The sequence below is a fragment of the Ahaetulla prasina genome, chromosome 2 (genome assembly GCF_028640845.1).
Source record: "Ahaetulla prasina isolate Xishuangbanna chromosome 2, ASM2864084v1, whole genome shotgun sequence".
Taxonomy (NCBI): Eukaryota; Metazoa; Chordata; class Lepidosauria; order Squamata; family Colubridae; genus Ahaetulla; species Ahaetulla prasina.
In genome coordinates this window covers 196,273,032-196,294,452 of record NC_080540.1, presented here as the reverse complement: position 1 = coordinate 196,294,452, position 21,421 = coordinate 196,273,032, and the positions used below count along the sequence as shown (strand labels likewise).

General features: G+C 40.5%; 2 protein-coding genes across 6 annotated transcripts in view; one reads left to right on the top strand and one right to left on the bottom strand.

Moving 5' to 3' along the window:
- Window positions 1-20,375, top strand: part of ERI1 (exoribonuclease 1) — a 65,872-nt gene extending 45,497 nt beyond the window's left edge. The window contains exon 12 of one of the 2 annotated variants that reach the window (XR_009153291.1): window positions 20,239-20,375. The gene's annotated coding sequence lies outside the window, so the exon portion shown is untranslated. The remainder of the gene's footprint in view (window positions 1-20,238) is intronic. The other variant, XR_009153292.1, reaches the window with a different exon arrangement.
- Window positions 1,111-21,388, bottom strand: PPP1R3B (protein phosphatase 1 regulatory subunit 3B). Of its 4 annotated transcripts, none has more exons than XM_058167646.1 (3): window positions 21,317-21,388; window positions 20,232-20,336; window positions 1,111-6,436 (listed from the first exon to the last, which is right to left on the bottom strand). In XM_058167646.1, the coding sequence occupies exons 2-3, from the start codon at window positions 20,234-20,236 to the stop codon at window positions 5,545-5,547; spliced, it is 897 nt and encodes a 298-aa protein (XP_058023629.1). In that variant the 5' UTR covers window positions 20,237-20,336; window positions 21,317-21,388; the 3' UTR covers window positions 1,111-5,544. The 4 variants fall into 4 exon arrangements, with proteins under 4 accessions (XP_058023629.1, XP_058023628.1, XP_058023626.1 ...); XM_058167645.1 differs by having other exon boundaries at window positions 21,159-21,360; XM_058167644.1 differs by having other exon boundaries at window positions 1,112-6,436; window positions 20,988-21,360.
- Between the last annotated feature and the right edge of the window lie 33 nt (window positions 21,389-21,421).

Here is a 21,421-nt window from a genome sequence, read left to right as displayed (position 1 = left end):
ACTCCCTGTGTGACTCTATCTCTACTGCATCCGAGCAGTAGGCTAGTTTAGGGAATCCATATGGCCACAATTCTGTTCCCCAGCATCTCGCATGCCTTCCTTCTAGCCATGCCTATGCAGAAAATTGGTTTAGAAGTGCTGCTCTTCTTCCCAAACCTCATCTAGTCCCCTTCACATGAGACTTTGTATTGATCAAATCTGCCATCTGGAACCATAACTTTGGGCAGACTAATTTTCTGAAACAACCCAAAAAATGGTGATAAAAGCTGGTATCACCAAGTAATTGTTATATAAAGCAGGGGTCCCCAACCTTGGCGACTTTAAGACTTGTGGACTTCTCCTAGAATCCCTCAGCTGAGGGATTCTGGGAGTTGAAGTCCACAAGTCTTAAAAGTTGCCAATGTTGGAGACTCCCGATATAAAGCACATACTCTTGGATGGTTCTAGCATGGGGGATGTTCAAGTATACTCCTGTCCTAGAAAATGTCCTGGAGAATCAATTTTATTGAATACAGCGAAACTGATTTAACGGTTGTAGTTCTTATTTCTACATTTTAGAGAATGTAAAATTGAAGTGAGATTTTTATCTCTTAATATCAATATAAAATGTGACAAAACATATAGCTGCATAAACCATCGTGAACCAGCTCTAAAGTGTAATGGGCTATTCTTGACTTTTAAAAAATACATTTTAAAAAAGAGCAGTGCTTAGTGCTGTTATAGATACCACATACTTGTGTCCCTCTGAATTCAACATGAGTTACTCTCAGTTAAATAAATTGAGGGTTTCGTTTTTAACTCTCTTCTGGAACAGTGTTTCTTAAACGTTTTTCTCTCAGGATCCCTTTTTATTTTTAATAATGGAATATTTTAATCAATATTTTCTATATTACAAATGAAACAAACACATTCATTGCTGTTGCTTTTTTCCCCCCATGTAAGCTGGAAAGTAATTTTGATTTTGTAGATCCTAGGACCACACTTTAAGAAACATTAATCTAGAACAAGTGCCAAATCTTGTTCTCTTTTTGTAAAATTTTCAGTCTCATCATGAGTTGTCAAGTAACCTTTTTTCCAAGTCTTTAAATTCACTGTTTGAAAGAAGAGTAAAACTCAATGGACGTTTTATTTGTAATAGTTTATTATTTGCTCTCAGATAAAAACATTTCAAAAAACACTACACAAAATAAATTCATTGTGATTGTAAAGTGCATTTTTCAGTTGTGTAAAAATATATATTTAACAACATGCAAGGCATCCTGAAGCAAAAATGGACTATTCCTCATTACATTCATACAGGCAAGAAAAACACAAAAGTCCAAGAAGTTGGCTTTGAAATTTGGAAAGAAGACTGAAATAAAAGTGCATTTTTTATAGCCATCCTGGGTATGCATTTCACACTGTCAAGTATTTTTTTTCTTTCTCTCTAGTCACATCACACTAAGCTAGATCTGCTGAAGAAGCCAATTATTTGGATTCATGTGTGACTCAATAAGCCATGGTTTACAAACCCAATGGCCATCCACAAAACAAAGCCAAACCAAGCAAACTTCTATGACTTTGTGCAGTGGTGCACTAGTTATAATTAAAATTACTCATGTTTTAAAAATGCAATCAGAGGAACATTCAGACTAAGAAACTCCGGTTTTGCACCTCTGGGTTCAGCAAATTGTGTCCTTGCCCCTTTGGCATGATGTTTGATACTTTGATCTACTTTCTTGGAAACCTTTAGGATAGTTTTAGATACCATCAGAGGAAGCCATTACAGCTTAGCATAAGGCCTTTGGAAGGTTGAGTTATGGGATATAGGGAATCCAGACTTTTGGACTGAAACAATTCAACTGGTGTATGTTTGATTTGTCCAGAGTTCTCCAGTTCAATATTGTTACATGAGATGTTTCAGTCTTATATCAAATCCCTAGACAGGGTGGAAATATGAAGGATTAATGCAGAGGGATGGACCATGTGAGTAGGATCTAGATTTATAAAGATGTGGTAAGTTTCAAGGCTTATAGGAAGAAACCTTCTCTAAAGAGGGCCGCATATAATCCTGATCAGAAGATTAAAGATAATGCATTTAAGTTTCTCCAGTTTGTTTTTTCTACTGGCATGTTAATTCAACATGAAAGGCAGTTGTGAACAGCCGGTTTGCAATTTTATTGAGGAGTTGCATGAAGGAACGGATTTTGCACATGACTGTGGGAGATTATTTCTTGAATATACACAAGGATTAAAACATTTCTTGTAGTCTATAGTAACCTTCCCCCTTGCAATCCCAAACTTGTAATTTAAACTAATTTTCTACTCTCTAACTACAAATTTACACATTAGCCTTCTGCTTCTCAAGCCCTCCCAGACCCTCCAGACAACCATCCCTTCATCTCCTGCAGCATCAGGAGGCCTTCAAGAAGAGAAAGTTTATGAAACGTATTTCTTTGGAACATATATACTGCTGTGTTCAGTGGCTTCACTTCCAAATGGTTTTGAAAATCTTGCTATTTAAGTTAAAGCAGCAGTTAAAGTGTGCATTTTATTGCTGGTTGTTTCTTGGGGAAGTAAAAAAATAAATGATTTTTTCCCGTCATATAACCAACCAGAGGATTCAGTTTCCCTTCACAGAAAGTATTAGTCAACACATCAGAGTGGCTCAGCCCCCAAATTTTTCCTCAGAATAAACCCCATTGCAAAAGAAGCCACACTCTCACTTTTCAAATGGCAGTGAGAAAAGAGACCCATGACACGTAGGAGAAGTCAAGTCCAGCTTTATCATAACAGGCTTGCAACTGCTGATCACATCATCTGCAGTTTTTTTTAAAAAAAAAATTAAAGCAGCAATAACTAAGACCAATTGGGTATTTGTGCTGAAATTTCTAATAAACAGTTTCTAACAGGTCTGGTGCCAAGTCTTAATTCAAGTTGAAGGCATGCAAATGAAATGACAGGACTCATTATAGAGAGTTAAGGAAATGCTGGATATTCACATTTCTTAAGAAACAAGCTGTGGCATGCTGACAAACTTTCTCCATTTTTAACCACAAGCTAACATTCCAGGGCAAGGCTCTTACATCATGCTAAGTAATCAAGCTTGGTCACGGCTGCTTTTCCAAAATTGCATAGGAGCCTGCATGAACTCCTTTCCAAATCAAGATTTTTTTTCAGACAGAACAGGGAACATAAGAACTTCATCTGGATATTTAGATACTAAATCTAAAATCCTCAGTTCTACTTCACATTCAGCAAAACTATTTATGGGGATTCTTATTCAATCATCACAATTGAACAGAACCAGAACAACTGATTAGCTTTAAGGTTGAGTTATGAAACTCTAGTACGTATATTTTTGAGCTTTCAAGTAATTTCACCATTTTGTTATAGATAACTACAAACAAGCACTGAAAAGGGTTAACTTTCTAGTCAGTTGGATTTATAATCCAAGGTGGAAAGTCAAATGGTTTTCTTTAGTATTAAACAAGAACCAGAGAAGGATTGGCCCCAATAAATGATAAAACATGGTATCCCCTGTAGTTACTACAGCTTTCGCCAATAGGGGAAAATATTTTGGAAAAGAAATAGTGATAAATTTATGAAGATGAAACAATGTTTTTGGATTGTTTTGCTCTGCATGCAGGGAATGATTCACCATTTTTGGTTAACCATCTTTCCCTCTCAACTTTACCAGAGTTCAGGAACATAGGAAATTGATATTTCATTTCATACTACATATGCCCATTAACAAAGAAAAGACCAGGATATTTGTCAAAAGAAAGGGCAATCTAGCCCATTGCATAGTTCAGTCAGAAGAAACTGACAAGAATTTGAACACTGATTTCATTATAAAAAGGACTCATGTTTGACACACAGTAATCACTAGAATTCATTCATACTGGCTTTTAGCTTTTCTATAATACAACTCCTGGATTCTTGAATGGCTGTTTAATTTACTCTGCCACAATGTTCTGCCCTCATTTCAGCTGCCATTGAAGGCCAACACCGGAAGATCCCCTACTCAGAGAGACAATGCCCCTGTGACTCTGGACACACAGAAACAACAGAGCACACACTCCTCCAGTGTCTGTACTATAGACATTCCCACTAAGCTCATCTTGCCACCATTGCATAAATACCCACAGCATACAGGACAATTCTACATCTTCCTACTGCTTTCAGATATTAACTCTGCTAAAACATTCATTGTTTTTATGCATATATTTTATGTCTTTTAGCTTCGTATAGTAATTATTGTTTTAGACTTTGGCATTTTTTCTATGCTTTTTAATGGACTGTATCCCACTTTCTTTATGTTGTAATAAACAATTCATTTATTAATTGGTTCTAGTCCAGCGTACTGTTAAAAGCCTGATACCAAATATTAATAACTCTAGAGAGAGATCAAGCCTTCTTGTGTCTGACTTCAAAATGTCTGTTCTACCACTGAGTTAAACTGCTCCTATAACGCATAAGCGTTGAGGAGGATGAGTGGGTATCCATTATTTGACATGATATCTTATTAAATCAGTAACATTCAATTTATAGACATTTTATAAAATTCATGAAACAAAATGAAATTTTAAAGTGTTCTTCACCCAGATGACTTAAGCCCAGCAGGCCCCAACAAAATTAAATGTAAATAAGATGGTGTCACGAGGAGTTAAGACTTAAAAACAATTTTATTCTTAACAGTCCACCACCACTTAATAAAGGAGGGAGATAAATAAAATCACCTAAATAAAATTCTTACTTATTGTGGAAACTAAAATGCTACATCAGCCTTCTCCAGGCCACTGACTGTCCCGCCTGGAGATCATAGGAACTAAAGTCTAGCACACCCTGAGGGCACCAGGTTGATTAAGGGTGGATTATGTGACTAGGCTACATAGGGCTTGTCTGGCTCAGTCACTGAAAGAAATGTACATATGTGTTTAGGAAAAGAGATACAGGCAGAATGGTGAGTAAGCATTTTGGAATCTTCCCAGAAACAAGGCAATTCCTAAAATGGAAGGAAGCAAAGAATCATTTGAGCTAAAATTATAGTCTTTTCCATTTGGGACTCTTAGCCTCTCACAGATTGTACAATCTGATTAAGAGAGGAGGAGGAAGACCGCTTAGCTCATCCCTGCATCTTGTTTCTTCTCAGAGAATTAGTTTTATCAGAAAGGTACATAGCAAGTTTGATTCCAGAATACAGAAAAAAAAGGGGGGGAGGGGCAGGAATCTGTTCTTGCACAGCTCACAATACTGTAATGTATCTCAAAGGATGCACAGAAACCAAATTGCCCAAACGACAGCACCAAGTGCTGAATTCTATCTGTGGCAGTCATGTCACAGGAGACCATTTCCTTTTGTTTAAATTCAAAGGAACATGAAGAGAGCATCTGCCCTAAAAACCTTTGCAGCCAGGAGTTTTCACGTTTCTCTTTGTTTCCATTCTGTAAGTCCAAACTTCAGTTCTTTTGCCTACTCTGACTCTGCAACCACCTCTCCAAGAGGGTTTTCTATCTCTGTCTCTTCATTCTTGTGTAGTAAATATAATCCCGAGGCTCTGATTTAGTAATAAGGGCCAAGTTTTTCATATCCGGAATAACTAGGCCATTCAGGAAATAAACCATAAGAACACCGGGGGCTTCCAAACTGATCAAAAGCAATCCCAAAATCTGGCTCACTACAAGGCTGTGAAATCTCTCGAGCCGATTTGAGTTCAGAACGTATGATCCTGTAATTGAACCCCTTGTTGCTATCCCAGTAGACTTTGCCATCACATTCATAACACACTGCAAACTCGATTCTTTCGTGGGCTTGAACCCGCTCTGGCAAGCTAACATCAAAGGAGAACGTATCCTTATCGGAACCGGCATAAGTGTCCTTCACGTATTGGCATGGGTGATCCGTGAAGGTTTTCCAAGTATCAAAGGTCATCCGAATCTTGACGGCCTTCTCAAATGCCAGATTCCTGACTTTCACTGTACCCACAATAGCTTTATCTTTCAACATGCAGTTCTCAAGACAAACACAGTCTGCCTGGAGGCGATTCCGAAAGTCCAAGTAATCTGCAGAAGGCTGTACGAAATCCAAGACGAAGTCATCATGATCTACCGTGGTCAGGCCCACAATGTTGTCTATCAGTTCTGTGATGTTCAAAGGAATATCCAAGGGGTCATCAAATTCTGAGAACACTTTCACCACTGTCAGAGCCAAGCCCCGGCTGTCTGCAAAAGAAACCCTTTTCTTCACTCTGTTCCCCTGCAGAGCGTGGACCTCTGACCCCAGCTCGTTCAGCAGGGGGCTGCTGTTTACATGGATGCAGGGTCGCAAAGGCGTCTTGATCTTTGGGGCTATTTTGTAGGCAAAGCTCTCTTTCCGCAAAGAGGGCGCCCGCAGGTAGAGTTGCATGGCTACATCCACTGCCATTCTGGGCTTTTGAGGAAAAGAGTCCAGGATTCTGGAGGAGGGGATAAATAAAAAGTAAAATTAGAGGAGCGCATTAAACAGTTACAAAGCCACATAACAGGCCACAGGCCGTCCCAATTCTCTGATAAGTGTACCTCTGGATAACATGTTTTAGCAAAGCCTGCTCATTTTCAAGCTTTGTATTTTTAGTTATTTGATATATATCAAATATATACTGGACTCTGCGGGGCAGATAAAGCTCACAGTCTTACTCTTGCTTAATATCCTTGATAAAGGCAGTCAGATACAGGTCAGAAGTACAACAACCAATGTGGATGTACAACTCAAATTTTTAGCATTTGGCAACAAAACAGCTGGACAAGTTACAAGTTGATATGTCTTCCCTGATCTAGCAACCAAATGGCATATTCACATTTTCAGAAATAGGAATTCCTCCATGGAGAAAGTGTATGATCTGAACCAAGTTTTGGCAGATTTCAACAGAAGATGCAACAAGTAGATGAAAACAAAGACCCAGAATTCAAATTTCTACTTGATCATAGCATTCTCGTATGTCCTTTCATATCACGGAACCACACCTTCCCCAACATTACAATACTAAATCCGCCTCACTCTACTGAAATAACATCTATCTTTCTTCTATCACAAGGCAACATAAATAGCACAATAGTTTACCACACACTCACCCTGCAACCCAGAAAGAGTTTGGTCGAAACTGCATTCCAGTCTGGAGCATTCTGAACGATTAGGTATTCAAAACCAACAAAGCAATAAAGCATGGACAGGCTTGGAGAGCGGAGTAACACACAACTGCCAGAGACTATGGTTGCGTTTCTTTTACAGCAAGTTCTCCATTCCTCTAAGTATTGGAAACTTTTCTTTCAGTGTGTAGAAACAGGAAACAGAATAGACTGCAGCAAGAAAGAGCTGCCCCAACTTCTTAACTGGAGCGGAAGCCACAGCAGACCTGTGACCTCACAGATTTACAGTTCAACAATATTGAGACATTTCAGGAATTTGCATCGATGTAACTATGTCAATGAATTTGAGTCACAGTACATCCAAATTCACTTCCCTAAAACTTTGCCAGGATCCAGGCACGAACAAGGAAAAGGATTATATTAATAATGTGAAGAAATACTGCCTACAAGAAAACTACCTAATTCCTTCCTACTTGCTAGATTTCTTGCAGTTTTGAATATTACATAGATTCGGAAACAGGTGGGCTCAAATTACAAGAAGTGAATGAATGATCTTTCAATATTTGTCCAAGGTTCACTTTTGAGTTAGTTACAGCTCAGAGCACTCATTAACATGCAAAATAGCAAAATCTAATCTACAAAAATTGCAGAATATATATACGTAAGTAGGCAAATTATATTTTACACTGCAAGCCAGTCTACATTAGACACCATATTAGTCTCCCCCAATCCTGACAAGTTCCAGTCTCTATGGAAAGTCAGTTTACAAAAATACAAATAAATTGGCCTCAGAAAAGAGATTCCAATAGTATCAAAGGCTTTAAAAAGAAAAGGGGCAGTTCAAGTTAGTGCCAACCAGACGTTTTGAATTACAGTTCCCATAATTCCTTGCCTGAGCTGTGAGAAATTTAACAACTAAGATATATTAGTTTGGCTACCTTGAATTAGACACTGAAGCTGGACTGGAAATAAGATTTTTTTAAAATTACTACATAGGTTGTCTCCTATGAGTCAGAACTGAAAAAGCTTTTTGGATGATAGCGAAACATTTTCAAGGAAAAAAAACCAATGAATTCCAGGTGCCTTTTGGAAAAGCACCTTTGGGACAACCATGACCTGGATGATTGAGAATCTCCATATACATTCTACGTAGGGTAACTTTTGTAAGAGTGAGTTGGGAGGGCAGAATCATGTATATCATCTGTAATTTCTTGGAAAGAAGATGAAATATAAATGTAATAAGTCAATAATAATTATACTATGAAGCTTGGAACTCATGTATAATTGTTACACAAGCCACAGAAGCTTCACAATTGATGGGGAATGTATAACTGATTTGTTGGCATTAAGAACTATACCATCAATTTAGAATTTATAACAACAAAATTCAAAACCCAGGCAAAAAAGCCCCTCCTCCTCCCAAAACCCAAGAGGTTAAATTTTTTTCTAAACAAAAATAAGTGTCACAGAGACTAAGAAGTCTAAGAATTAAGAATTCATGCAACAAATTTTTATTCCAGGTATTTGATTCAAATTTGCTGAAATTTCTGTAGAACATTTTGCAAATAGGAAGCTTTCATCATCGATGAAACTTTGACTCATGCACACAGAGGATCTGCCAATAGTAAAACTGCATATGCCAAATTCCAAAACTTCTTTTATTAATGTCTGCTCTCCTCAGCTGTGTAGAACAGGCATCTTAAACCACTGGCTCTCTCTCAGGTTAGGGAATCAAAGCAACAGATGCCTCTTTCTATGTTTGGAAACGGTTGCCTAAGCAAACTATATTCTTGGACACAGTGCTGTTTCCAAGACATTTTAAAGGCTTTTCGCCATGAAGATCATTAATAGTGGATAAGGTCACAAGATATGCAGTACAAAATCCATGAGAAGGAGTTTACCAGGCATTTTCTCTAACACATTTGTCCTTAATGCACAGCAATCGTGAGAAAGTACAATACTTCCTCTGTTTGAACTTTATGAAACAACAGCCCAGGTTTTCATAACTCACCAAAAACATACAGTATATAATTTTTGCCCAGTTGAAAATCATAGCGTCAACCATTTTAATTTGCTCAGAAAAGCCACCAGCTGCTTGACACTAGGAACCATAGCTAAAAATTGATTTCTTGTTTGATAAGCAGGCAATCATTTCTGGTAAGATGAAAGCCTGAAGGCTATTGCATTTGGAATCCAGTTCTGCCAGTGCCATTCAGAGAAAGCAGAAAGTTGTAAAGAAATAGAATTTTGGTAATATAGTAACTTTCTCTACCATATTATATGGATTATTGTAATGCTCTCTACATGGGGCTCCCCTTGAGGTGCACTCGGAGGCTTCAGTTAGTCCAGAATGCAGCTGCGCGGGTGATAGAGGGAGCTACATGTAGCTCCCACGTAACACCGCTCCTGCGCAGACTGCACTGGCTACCTGTGGCCTTTCGAGTGCACTTTAAGGTTTTGGTTACGACCTTTAAAGCGCTCCATGGCTTAGGGCCTGGGTACTTACGGGACCGCCTGCTGTTACCGCATGCCTCCCACCGACCCGTACGCTCCCACAGAGAGGGACTTCTCAGGGTGCCGTCCGCCAAGCAATGTCGGCTGGTGGCCCCCAGGGGAAGGTCCTTCTCTGTGGGGCTCCACTCTGGAACGAGCTTCCCCGGGTTTACGCCAAATACCTGACCTTGGACCTTCCGTCGCGAACTGAAGACACATCTTTTCATTCGCGCGGGGCTGGCTTAAATTTTATTGATTTTAAATTTTTTATTAATAATTTTAAATGGGGTTTTAGTCTATTATATATTTTAAATTTTTAGGCCAATTATAAAATAAGTTTTTTAATTTGCATTTTAAATTGTATATTGTATTGCCTGTTTTTACTTTGCCTGTACACCGCCCTGAGTCCTTCGGGAGAAGGGCGGTATAAAAATCAAATAAATAATAATAAAAATAATAATAATAATATAATTATCCACCTTCAAGCTAAACCAGAATAGCAAATATTTTTGAAATTATTTCCTGATATGCTTCTGGAGCCTGCTTACAAGTCTTGGTGAGTTTTTGCTACTAAGAGTCCCCAGAAGACTTGTTCTGATACATACATTCAAAGATCAAATTACCTTTAATTACTCTTACTAAAACAGAAACAAAAAACACCACTTTAAAGTAAGTCTTCCAACAGCAAGCTAATAAGATCCAATTTCAAAGTAGGATCACCAGGTCCAATAATTGGAAACTGACCAAATCCGTATTTTCCACAGAATCTGTTGTGCAACAGAAGGAACAGGTTTGTGGGAAAACAGGGATATTTTAAAAAGACCACACTTCTTTAAAAGTATCCCTGTAGGTTAAGTCTATTTATGAAATGTAGCAGCCTAAAGCCAGCTAGACTATATTTGGGGTTTTTGAAGGAACTAGACATAAATGGTGGCTCAATTACTTCTTCAGAGGGATAGGAATTGAAGAGTCCATAGTGGACGTCATCATTACAACCTACTCTTGAATTGAAGTCCCCACCTACTAGAATATATGCACTGGGAAATTCATTCAGGCAAAAATTAAGGAAGATATCAACCTGTTGCCAGGTTTGGGTTACCTGTAACTCAGAGGTGGGTTTCAGCAGGTTCTGACCAGTTCTGGAGAACTGGTAGCAGAAATTTTGAGTAGTTCGGAGAACCAGTAAATACCACCTCTGACTGGCCCTGCCCCCATCTATTCTCTGCCTCCCGAGTCCCAGCTGATTGGAAGGAAATGGAGATTTTGCAGTAACCTTCCCCTGGATTGGGAAGGGAATGGAGATTTTACAGCATCTTCCCTTGCCTTGCCCACCAAGCCAGGCCATGCCCACAGAACCGGTAGTAAAAAAAATTGAAACACATCACTGCTGTAACTGGAACTGCTGAGGTGGAAGATAGAAATTAAGGCACAATAAGGATACTTGTGCAGGGGCAAATGGAAAGGATTGAGAATTCCCCCAACACCCATGTCTCAAAATGATTGTATCAAATTTGGATAGGAATCCAAGAAAATCTGCCTTTGCTTCTTTTGAGGCCTACCTAACTATGTTCCGACAGAGGACAGAGAGATCCAACCTTTTCAGGTGCCAGGGACTAGCTCCATGCAGGGTGGTTTTTCCATGGACCAGGGGTGGGGCATGGTTTCATGTGCTGTCTGGAAGTTGTGCGTGCATGGATGGGCTTCATTTGCTTGCATGACCCGGTAGGACATGGATTGGTGTCAATCCGCAACCCAGAAACCGAGGACCCAATTAACAGTTGGGGGGATTGGGAGTGGGAGGTTGGGGGGATTGGGAGTGGGAGGCACCGTGTATCGGTGGTTCTCCTCCTATCTCTCCGACCGGTCGCAGACGGTGTTGACAGGGGGGCAGAGGTCGGCCGCGAGGTGCCTCACTTGTGGGGTCCCACAGGGGTCGATTCTCTCGCCCCTGCTGTTCAACATCTATATGAAGCCGTTGGGTGAGATCATCAGTGGCTTCGGGGTGAGATACCAACAGTACGCTGATGACACCCAGCTGTACTTTTCCACCCCGGGCCACCCCAATGAAGTTGTTGAAGTGCTGTCCCGGTGTTTGGAAGCCGTACGGGTCTGGATGGGGAGAAACAGGCTCAAGCTTAATCCCTCCAAGACGGAGTGGCTGTGGATGCCGGCATCCCGATTCAGTCAACTGCAGCCGCGGTTGACTGTTGGAGGCGAGTTATTGGCCCCAAAGGACAGGGTGCGCAACTTAGGTGTCCTCCTGGATGATCGGCTGTCGTTTGAAGATCATTTGACGGCCGTCTCCAGGAGGGCCTTCCACCAGGTCCGCCTGGTTCGGCAGTTGCGCCCCTTCCTTGATCGGGATGCCTTGTGCACAGTCACTCACGCGCTCGTTACCTCTCGCTTGGATTATTGTAATGCTCTCTATATGGGGCTCCCCTTGAAGTGCACTCGGAGGCTTCAGTTAGTCCAGAATGCAGCTGCGCGGGTGATAGAGGGAGCTTCGCGTAGCTCCCACGTAACACCGCTCCTGCGCAGACTGCACTGGCTACCTGTGGCCTTCCGAGTGCACTTTAAGGTGTTGGTTACGACCTTTAAAGCGCTCCATGGCTTAGGGCCTGGGTACTTACGGGACCGCCTGCTGTTACCACATGCCTCCCACCGACCCGTACGCTCTCACAGAGAGGGACTTCTCAGGGTGCCGTCCGCCAAACAATGTCGGCTGGCGGCCCCCAGGGGAAGGGCCTTCTCTGTGGGGGCTCCCACACTTTGGAACGAGCTTCCCCCAGGCTTACGTCAAATACCTGACCTTCGGACTTTCCGCCGCGAACTGAAGACACACCTTTTTATTTGCACGGGGCTGGCTTAAATTTTAAATTATATAAATTTTATCGATTTTAAATTTTCTACTAATTTTAAATGGGGTTTGGTTTTATAAATTTTAAAGTTCTAGGCTAATTATAATAAGTTTTTTAACTTGCATTTTAAATTGTATACTGTGGTGTTTGTATTTTATTGTTGCCTGTACACCGCCCTGAGTCCTTCGGGAGAAGGGCGGTATAAAAATCAAATAAATAAATAAATAATAAACAGGATATAGTAGTCAATTTGCTGGTTCTCTCTGAGTGCTGTCTCTGGATAATTGTTCAGGAGGTGCAACACTTGGTATAAACAAGTTGTTGACTGAAGGAAAAGATGGAGAGCAGACCTCTTGCTGCCAGTGAGGGTGGCTAGTACCCTGGAGGCAATTAACTAGTGCAAGTAGTATGGATAGAACAAGTAAAGTCAGATTGAGGATTGAAATCAGGGGATTGGTCATGTTCAGGGTTCCTATGGAAGGAGTATCCTTAATCTAACCTCCGAGACTTTTTCAAAGCCTCAATAGCTATGAAGAAATATGTAAGTAGAATTTAATGCTACTTATATGAATATTACATACATTTCTGAAACCAAAGCAACTAGCAACAAAGCAAAATCCAACAAAGCAAAGCAGATGGTGATCATGATGATGATAACTCATCGTCAACAGGTTTCTTAGTCTTCAAACTGGTTTTGGATGAATAGGAACTAATTGCACTTCTATAAAGATTTCAGTAAATGACTACAAGGAATATTTACCCAGAGGGCATGTGTGTCAAAAATGTTAAGATAATGTTTATTTGACTGCAAAATTTACACACAACCACAATCTTTACTCCCCCCCCTTCCTTTCCCACAGAGACTTATTACATGTATGCTACTCTTGGCTTATTTGAGAATGAGGACATAAATATAAACAAACATGCCATGCATCTTTAAAAAAAACAGGTCTGAGAGTCACTAAATTAAGATCAACTCCAACTCTCCAGTTCACCCAAACAAGCAAGTTTAGCACACGACAGATTTCCTCCACTGCTCTCTGCCAGACATGTTGGATTTCAGTTTCTATAATCTGCAGTCTGCCTGCCCAGGGAATCTGCCTAGTTATAAACAAACAAACAAAAACCAGATTTAAATGTTCTTTCAACCTGTTCTAATGCTTTTTAAAATCTCTTGAAAATACAGGCACTATTGAGTAGAAACTGTCATGTTCCAAATAGTTCCAACAGGTGCACAAAAGCAGCTTTCAGACATACTGGTTGTCTTTTCCTTCTATGCAAATGACAAGAGATTTTCGTTTCTCAATTAAAAACATATCCGGAAGCTTTTTACTCAATCTTTGATCCCTGCCAGACTTCCCTTTATCTTACCCGCACCACTTATTATAAAGCTTTCAACAGCTCTTCATGACTTTTATTGTGAAAGACTGGTTTCTCAATTTTTTATAACTTTAAGACCTAGCAGTACAGGTCATCTTCAGAGCCCTGAGTGTTAAACATATTTATCTGCCATTTCAAGGGTGGAATGCATGAAGTACCACCAACCCTGCTGAATTCTTCCTGGTATTTGTGTGGGCCATGGAATGCTTACCCTTTTTCTGTAACTATTTGCTGCAATCAAAAGTCTGCTTCTTTGAGATTATCTCCCCTTACCCCAAAGTATAATAAAAATACTTGAGTGGCATGAAGCAAACCTGTCCTATCAAGTTGAAGTGGCGTTTTAAAGCATGGGCGGGGACTGATGGGAAGAAGGGCTTTATGAGTTGTAAGTTGGAAATAGAAGAATATAGAGGGTGGTCCAGCAAAAGTATTAATTCAAAGAATTAACTGAATGTCCAATTTCAGGAATGCAGGTTAAAGAAATAATCATCTTGTAGCTCATAAAGCAGCAAGGTTATTCATACTTGCATATTATTGCAGGCATATAGCAAAGGGTAGCTCTTGTATTTTAGTATTCATTAATAAAATATTTTCCAATCTGTGGCCCAAATGTAGCTCCTGGCAGCCAATTTACAGCTCTCCCGCACCTAAAAACTGCACTGCTGTAATTCAGTAGGAAATAGTTGGTTTTCAGTGGTGCAATATCTGTGCTAATTGGGGAAGAAACATTAGGCATCTGAAAGGCAAACGGCATTATTTTTCCAATCCAACTCCCCCCCTCTACATCATACAACCCATAGTGGGTCCCAATCTTTCTCTTAATTCAGTCATTTTGCTGCTAAATTTTACTTGCCACTTTAGGCCAATTTCATAGGGTTTTAAACACTAGAAATGAGTGCAGTAGGGCTTCAAGGAACTTCCTCTTCTCACCCTTAGCGTTAAACTTCAGGAAAACCACTGAAGAGCAGGCAAAAAACCCCTATTCTACACTTCCTGTGATATCACAGGAGACATTATGAATAGCTCTCCAGCCAGCTGGTGTTTACGTGTCAACTTGCAAGTCTGACACAAGCAAATTGCCCTTCCTTACATTTGAGCATCAATAGCTCTCCTGGGTAATATTATTTATTAGATCTATATCCCAGCTGTTCTCAGAGGACTCACAAGAACACACATGCGCAGATGTTCCTTATTTCATCCTCCTATCAACAAATCTGGAGGTACTTAGTTTGAGAGAGAAAACACTGGCCCAATATCACTCATTGAGCTCTAGCATTGTAAACCTGCCCCTCGTCCCCCCAGTTCTGTCCAACACATTAACCACAACACGGTGCTGGCTCTATTGTGGGCTGGACCTCTTTCAACTGATCCACTCATTGAAGGAAACAATGGTATGCTGCTAGTATGGGAGCCAGCCATTTGAACTTTATTAGTGCTGACCAAATCATAACCTCAAGCTGAATAGCAAAGCATCCAATTATAGGAAATGATTACTGTCATCTTGAAGATATCTTAGACATCAATAGCAATCTAGTCAAAGCGAAAGGTGCTGCCAACAGATAACACAAACAAGCAAACAAACACCCTGCTGCTTGTTGGCTCCTATTGAGATCTAGTTCTTCTTTTTTTATGATATTAGTTTCATTACTATTTACAACCACAGCAGAGGACCCCCCCCATAATAGTTCCTGACATATTTTAACAAGTGCACTCAATTTAAGATAGTCCTCAGTTTATGTACATTTATTCAGCGCCCATTTAAAGCTATAGCAGCACAGAAACACTGGACATAGAACTGTCCTCGGAGTTCCGGCTACCATAGAACTTCAGTGGTCATGATCACAATCCAGTTTACAATTACAATGTTGCAGGGAGCTATGGTTATGTGATTCCTTCCTGGCATCCCACAAGCCTTCCTTGCTGGCATACCACAAGCAAATTCAACAAGATAGCCAGTAGAGAAGGCCACAAGTCACTCCAGTAAATTGGTCTCGCTTTTTTTCCACTTGTAGTACCTCCCCATCCTGCCCATGCTTCTCCACTGACCTTCCCAGGTCCTCCCCAATCTCCACCCCGCCCCCCTGCTATTTACCTAGGACTTCTGTCTCGTCCCACTTAATGATCCGCATGTGTTGGGATTACAACAGCAAAAAAAAACCTGCCCAGAATTGCCACTGCCAAGTGATGCAGTCACGTGACATTGTCTTTTACAATCACATTGCTTAGTGATGCAATCCCAGTCCCAATTGCCATCATAATCCAAAGATATTATTTTTCAGTAGCACATATTTTCATCTACAGATCTTTCATATTACAGAAGAGGTTAAATTTCATTAAAGACCAGTCCCTTTGGTCAATTTGGAATTTTGAAAACATACTAGGAATACCCATAAAATGTCACCAGTTATACCTGGTGAGGTAACTCCCTTACATCCTTTAGCCTTCCAGAATGTTTTGCACAATCTGTACACGCACATACACATATATATGTATGTACATATGCATGTATATATGTATGTACGTATGTATGTATGTATGTATGTATGTATAGATAGATAGTCATATTTGCAAACAAAGGTACAATTGCACACCATTTTATTCTCTAAGATTTTCTCTATGGAGAAAATGAGATCCATTTTCTTGAGATTATGGATCTCATTTTCCTGGATATGAGATCCAATTTTCTTGAGATTAAACAGGAAATCTTTGGAAATGCCTAATCTAACTATATCCTGTATCTGTTAAGACCAAACTGCAAGTCTCAGGGATTGCCCTCACTCCAACTAAGCAGTACAGACTTGTATCTGAGATATTTTTTTCCTGACATTTTTTTTATAAATTTTATACAGCTGCTCATTTCACATATATTACACTAGGTGGCTTACAAACAGTTAAAAGGTACCATATTTTTCCGTGTATAAGATGCACCGGAGTATAAGACGCACCTTAATTTGGGGGAGGAAAACAAGAAAAAAAGAATTCTGCCTCTGCCTATCAGCATCAGGATCAGCCATGTCCAGACTTCCATTTGATTTTGATAACAAGCACCACAGTTACCTGTTTAAAACAAACCCTATAACTCTACATGTGTTTAACTGGAATGAGTTGGGTGGAGGATGATTTTCATGAGGGCAGAAGAGGGACTTGCACTGAAGGCTCTGCTCCAGAGATGCCCCCATCTTCCTACCTATAGCTCTGGGGGGAGGGTTGGAGCACAGCCTGGGAAACAAACCTCTTCAGGATTGTCGGGACGGGGGAATCTGCCCAGCAGCTTTGGCAAACAAGGCAGGCAACACGGTTCGCGGCTGGTCACCCCTTTGGCTGCCCAGCGGGCGGCTCAGGCCAGGCAATGGTCGTGATGACTTCACTCCCCAACAATGTGAGGAGCCACTGCTGCTGCCACCGCCTAAGCCCTCTCGATGCCCAGGAGCCGAGCTGAGCTGAGTGGGAGCCATGAAACATCTCTCCTTTCCAGCCACCGCTGCCCATTGGCCGGGTTCCCCAATGCAAATTTCAGAGCGGCGGCCAGTTCCCCTGCAATGTGCAGTGGGGAACCGGAAACAGTTTTGGATTCGTGGAGAGGATTGCAGCGCTGCTGCCTGAAAGTGCTCCTTCCCGTTGCACATTGCAGAGCTGCGTACCCTCGTCCTCCTTCTCAGCAGACTCACCTCTTTCCTCCTGGCTAGATCTGCCGCCTGTCAAGGTTCCTCCCCTCAGGATAAAAATGTGGCAGCGTCTGGAAACCTAAAGTTTAATATGGTTTCCAGGCCTGACACCGCCTAAAACACGAAGCACTTTTTTTGCCTCTGCACACCCCACTTTTGGAATCAGGAAGGGGATTGTGGGGCTGCTGCTCAAAAACGCTCTCCTTTGGAATCGGGATTTCCGCAATTTGTGGGGCCGCGAACTGTGGGGCCCGCCTTGTTCACCGAAGCCGCCAGGCAGATTCCCCCCACCCTAAGTGTCCTGAAGAGGTTTGTTCCTATTCAGGACAGGCTGTGTTCCGGCCCAGATCCCCACCGCCTGGAACTGTCCAAAAATGTTCAAAGGGTGGGGGCTGACGGGTAGGCGGGGCTATATTCGGCATATAAGATGCACCCAGATTTTCACCCTCTTTTTGGGGATAAAAAGGTGCGTCTTATACACCAAAAAATACGATACCTTACCTGATGAGTCTTAATTCTAAGAAATATGAACATTACAATAGTAAAATATAAATGATCTTAAGAGAAACCAGAAGCTTTATAATAAAAGATGCTTGAATTATGATTATAATTGTGATTGAAATTTTGGTCTTAAGTCGAGGCACATGACCAGACTCGATTCTTATGACCGTTCGTATGATAGTTGTACAGTGACTAAGTGAATCACATGGTTGTTAAGCAAATCCATTTTTTTCTTTCATTCTCATTTGAATATAAATTAAATCACTTCCTGTCCTTACAATTTTGTCCTGGTCTCTTCAACCTCTCCTATTTCTGACTACTCAAAGAATTAGATAACCATGGATTTAACACACCTCAAATTTATGCAATTTAGGTCATTATGCTGACTTTTTGAAGCTGAGAGAAGAGTATCAACCTACTGAGGCCATTGTTGGTCTAAGAATTGCTTTTGCAGATCAAAGTAAATAAGTAAACAAAGTTGTAAAGACTATAATTCAGTCAAAATGCATTAGAATGCTTTATGTACATTAATCCTGGCCAAAAGTATTTCTTTAGCTGAATGTGGGCTGTGACACAAAGGAAAATTTGAATATTACCTAAAATTAAATTTCTGGGTTGAGTCTTTAGTTCAACCAATCCTTTCTGCCTCTTCTTAGAAGAAAATGTATCCTTGGATTTTTATTTTTTTAACTCAAGCTTCTCAGCTCATTCACTATGCTTGAATTAGAGAAAACCATGCTAGAGGTCAGACAAAGGATCCGTGATATGGATCTGCATACTCAAAGTTTCAACCCATTGTGATGGGGGCCTTTGCAGCAGATTTTTATCGAGACATACCGGTAATTGGAACTCTTATACTCTCTCTGCTCTGCACAGGAAGGCACTTATATTAGCAAGCACTATGTTTTTTTTTACTCCTGCATGTTTGGAAAGGGATATAATTAAAAGGGATATTACTCAGAACACTTCTGTCCTGTTTGAATGTGGCCATCAGAACAATTTTATAAGTGTTGCTGAGCTACCCTTTATACCATACTTGGTACTATGAATTAATGCTTGCCCTCCTTATTAAGTGAACGGGCTGGCCTGAAACGGACATTTTATGAATGGATCAATCAACCAATATTTCAGTGAACTTTGTTTCATTTTGATAAATTTCAGTTGCTATTAGAATATGCTGGGTAATTAGTTATAACTGTGCTAGAAGGCCACCAATATTTAACGATTAACATTAACTTTTCTCCCTCTAACATGCTAGCTCCCCATTGCATTTACTGGATCGTATTGGTTTTTCTTTTCTTTTTTGGTCTTTGATCACAAATTGTAATGACTGGATTATGTCAAGATCCTTTTAGGCCAGGAGGATGATTTCTAGCAAGCCTACCTCTGAAAACAGCAGCCTTTCCATTTAAATACAGCATCTAAAATTCAGAAAGCATACTGCTGTTGTACATGTGGGCAAAACCGAGAGTGGTGCATCCCTTTACTATCTTCTTTGTTAATTATAAATGTGCCTGACTTGGCCACCTTGGAATATGAAAATGAATGAAAGCATTAGGGAACAATGGGATTTATGGTTAACTGTATGAAGCCGACGCTTTAGTGTGGAAATTTTACATTTTGTAATGATAGCATCCATTCCTACTTATGCAATCTTAGCTAGGTTACCAGTCTTGTTTAAAACTAAATATTTATCTTATCGATATTTACTAAAAATAGTTCACTGATTGGGTCAGGTATTATATTTTGGGACTTGCTAAGTGTTTTACACAGTTAGTCATCCTTCCACTAATATAAACAAGTCAGCAGCAGGAAATCTACACCCCTGGATATTTGAAGGAAGAAACTGTGATGTTGGATGTCCCCCTGTTCTATCATATTCACAATACAGAAGTGCAGACTGATCCTATATATGGTACACAGACCCAAAATACATCTTCACAGTTGAGAGAATATAGTTGTATGTTAATTAAAGGATTATGGATATCTGACAGCATCTCAAAGAACTCCAAAATTCTCTGGGGTGATTTAAATATGTCAAGATAGTGATATATTTTGTATATAGACATATATACATATATAGAAATATATAGGTTGTACATCTACAGAAATATATCTATTTATCTGGGAGTAAATCTCATTAAATTATTAATATATAAGTGATTGTGGACAAGAGAAAATTAACTTTCAAAAGATCCCTCTTGCTTCTTAAAAAGTGTTTGACGTACCTCATAGGGGCAAAGGAGATGAACTGGATTGCTGCTTCAAGCTGTGGGGCAGAAGACAGACGTACACCAGAATTTCACATCCTGCAGGTATTACAAATTCATTCCCTAAAACAAGAAGGTATGGTAGGTGAGTATATCTGAATCAAGCATCAAATCATTCCCTCTCATTTTTGCATGCCAAAGGAAACTATCTTCAAAGCTCTAAGGAGGTAAGATAACAGATGGAGAAATGTCTCCATTTCCCCCAGAAATTATAGCTTGCTCCAAGCTTGCAGATAAGATGAGTGTTGCCAGACGGGGGCCTCACTCCGCCATCTAGAAATACCAAGATGCAGCCCAGACCTGCGATCCGCACCTTGTCAGGTCGCTTTTATTCAGCGGCCGGTGCTTTTAATTCCTCCGAGCAACGAGTTCACAGCGTCCCTTTCTTTTAACATTCAAAGAATCCATTCAAGCATGGAGAAGGGGGGAGGGAAGAGGGAAAATAAAAATATCAGAAAGCTTCTTCCCAAACTATTTCGCAGTAACCAGATGCGGAAAGCAGCATTTAACCTAACACACAATACACGGGCGAGTCACTTGCGAAACTCAAACCGTTTTGCTTCCAAGACGATTCATTCCAAATGTACTACTTTTAATTACTCTAGCTTCTATCTATCGCCTTAGATCTTAGCCCGTGCCGGTTCGATTTTAGATTTTTCTTTTTCGCGCGCTCCTCCACCCGCCGAACCCACCAGGAACACGAGCTATGCTTACCCGGATATAGGATTACTACTTTGGATACGTTATCTGAGTAGACTTTTATATTTCTTCTACGGCTCAATTCCAAAGCCAACATCGGAAGCAAACACGGAGAAATGATCGGCTCAGCTCACTTTAAAACAAGTATACTTAGAAGTTAAATTTTCCTCGTCTCCCACTTAATACCTGGAAATTTCAGGATGCTTAAAGAGCACTTCAAGGTCTCCGACTGTTTCTTTCCCCACCCACAGAGCAGCTTTTTGCGCCTTCTAACTGGAGTTATACGTAGAGCGAGCGGTTACAGCGAATTTCTAAAGATGATTCATTCAGCCTTAGCAAATCACCTCCTCCAGGGTCATCCTGCTCTCCTCGCAGCTCGGATCTCGTTACAGAACATGGGAACAAGACCCGTTTCCTCCACGGAGGCTCCTGCCAGGGGAGTGAGCTGC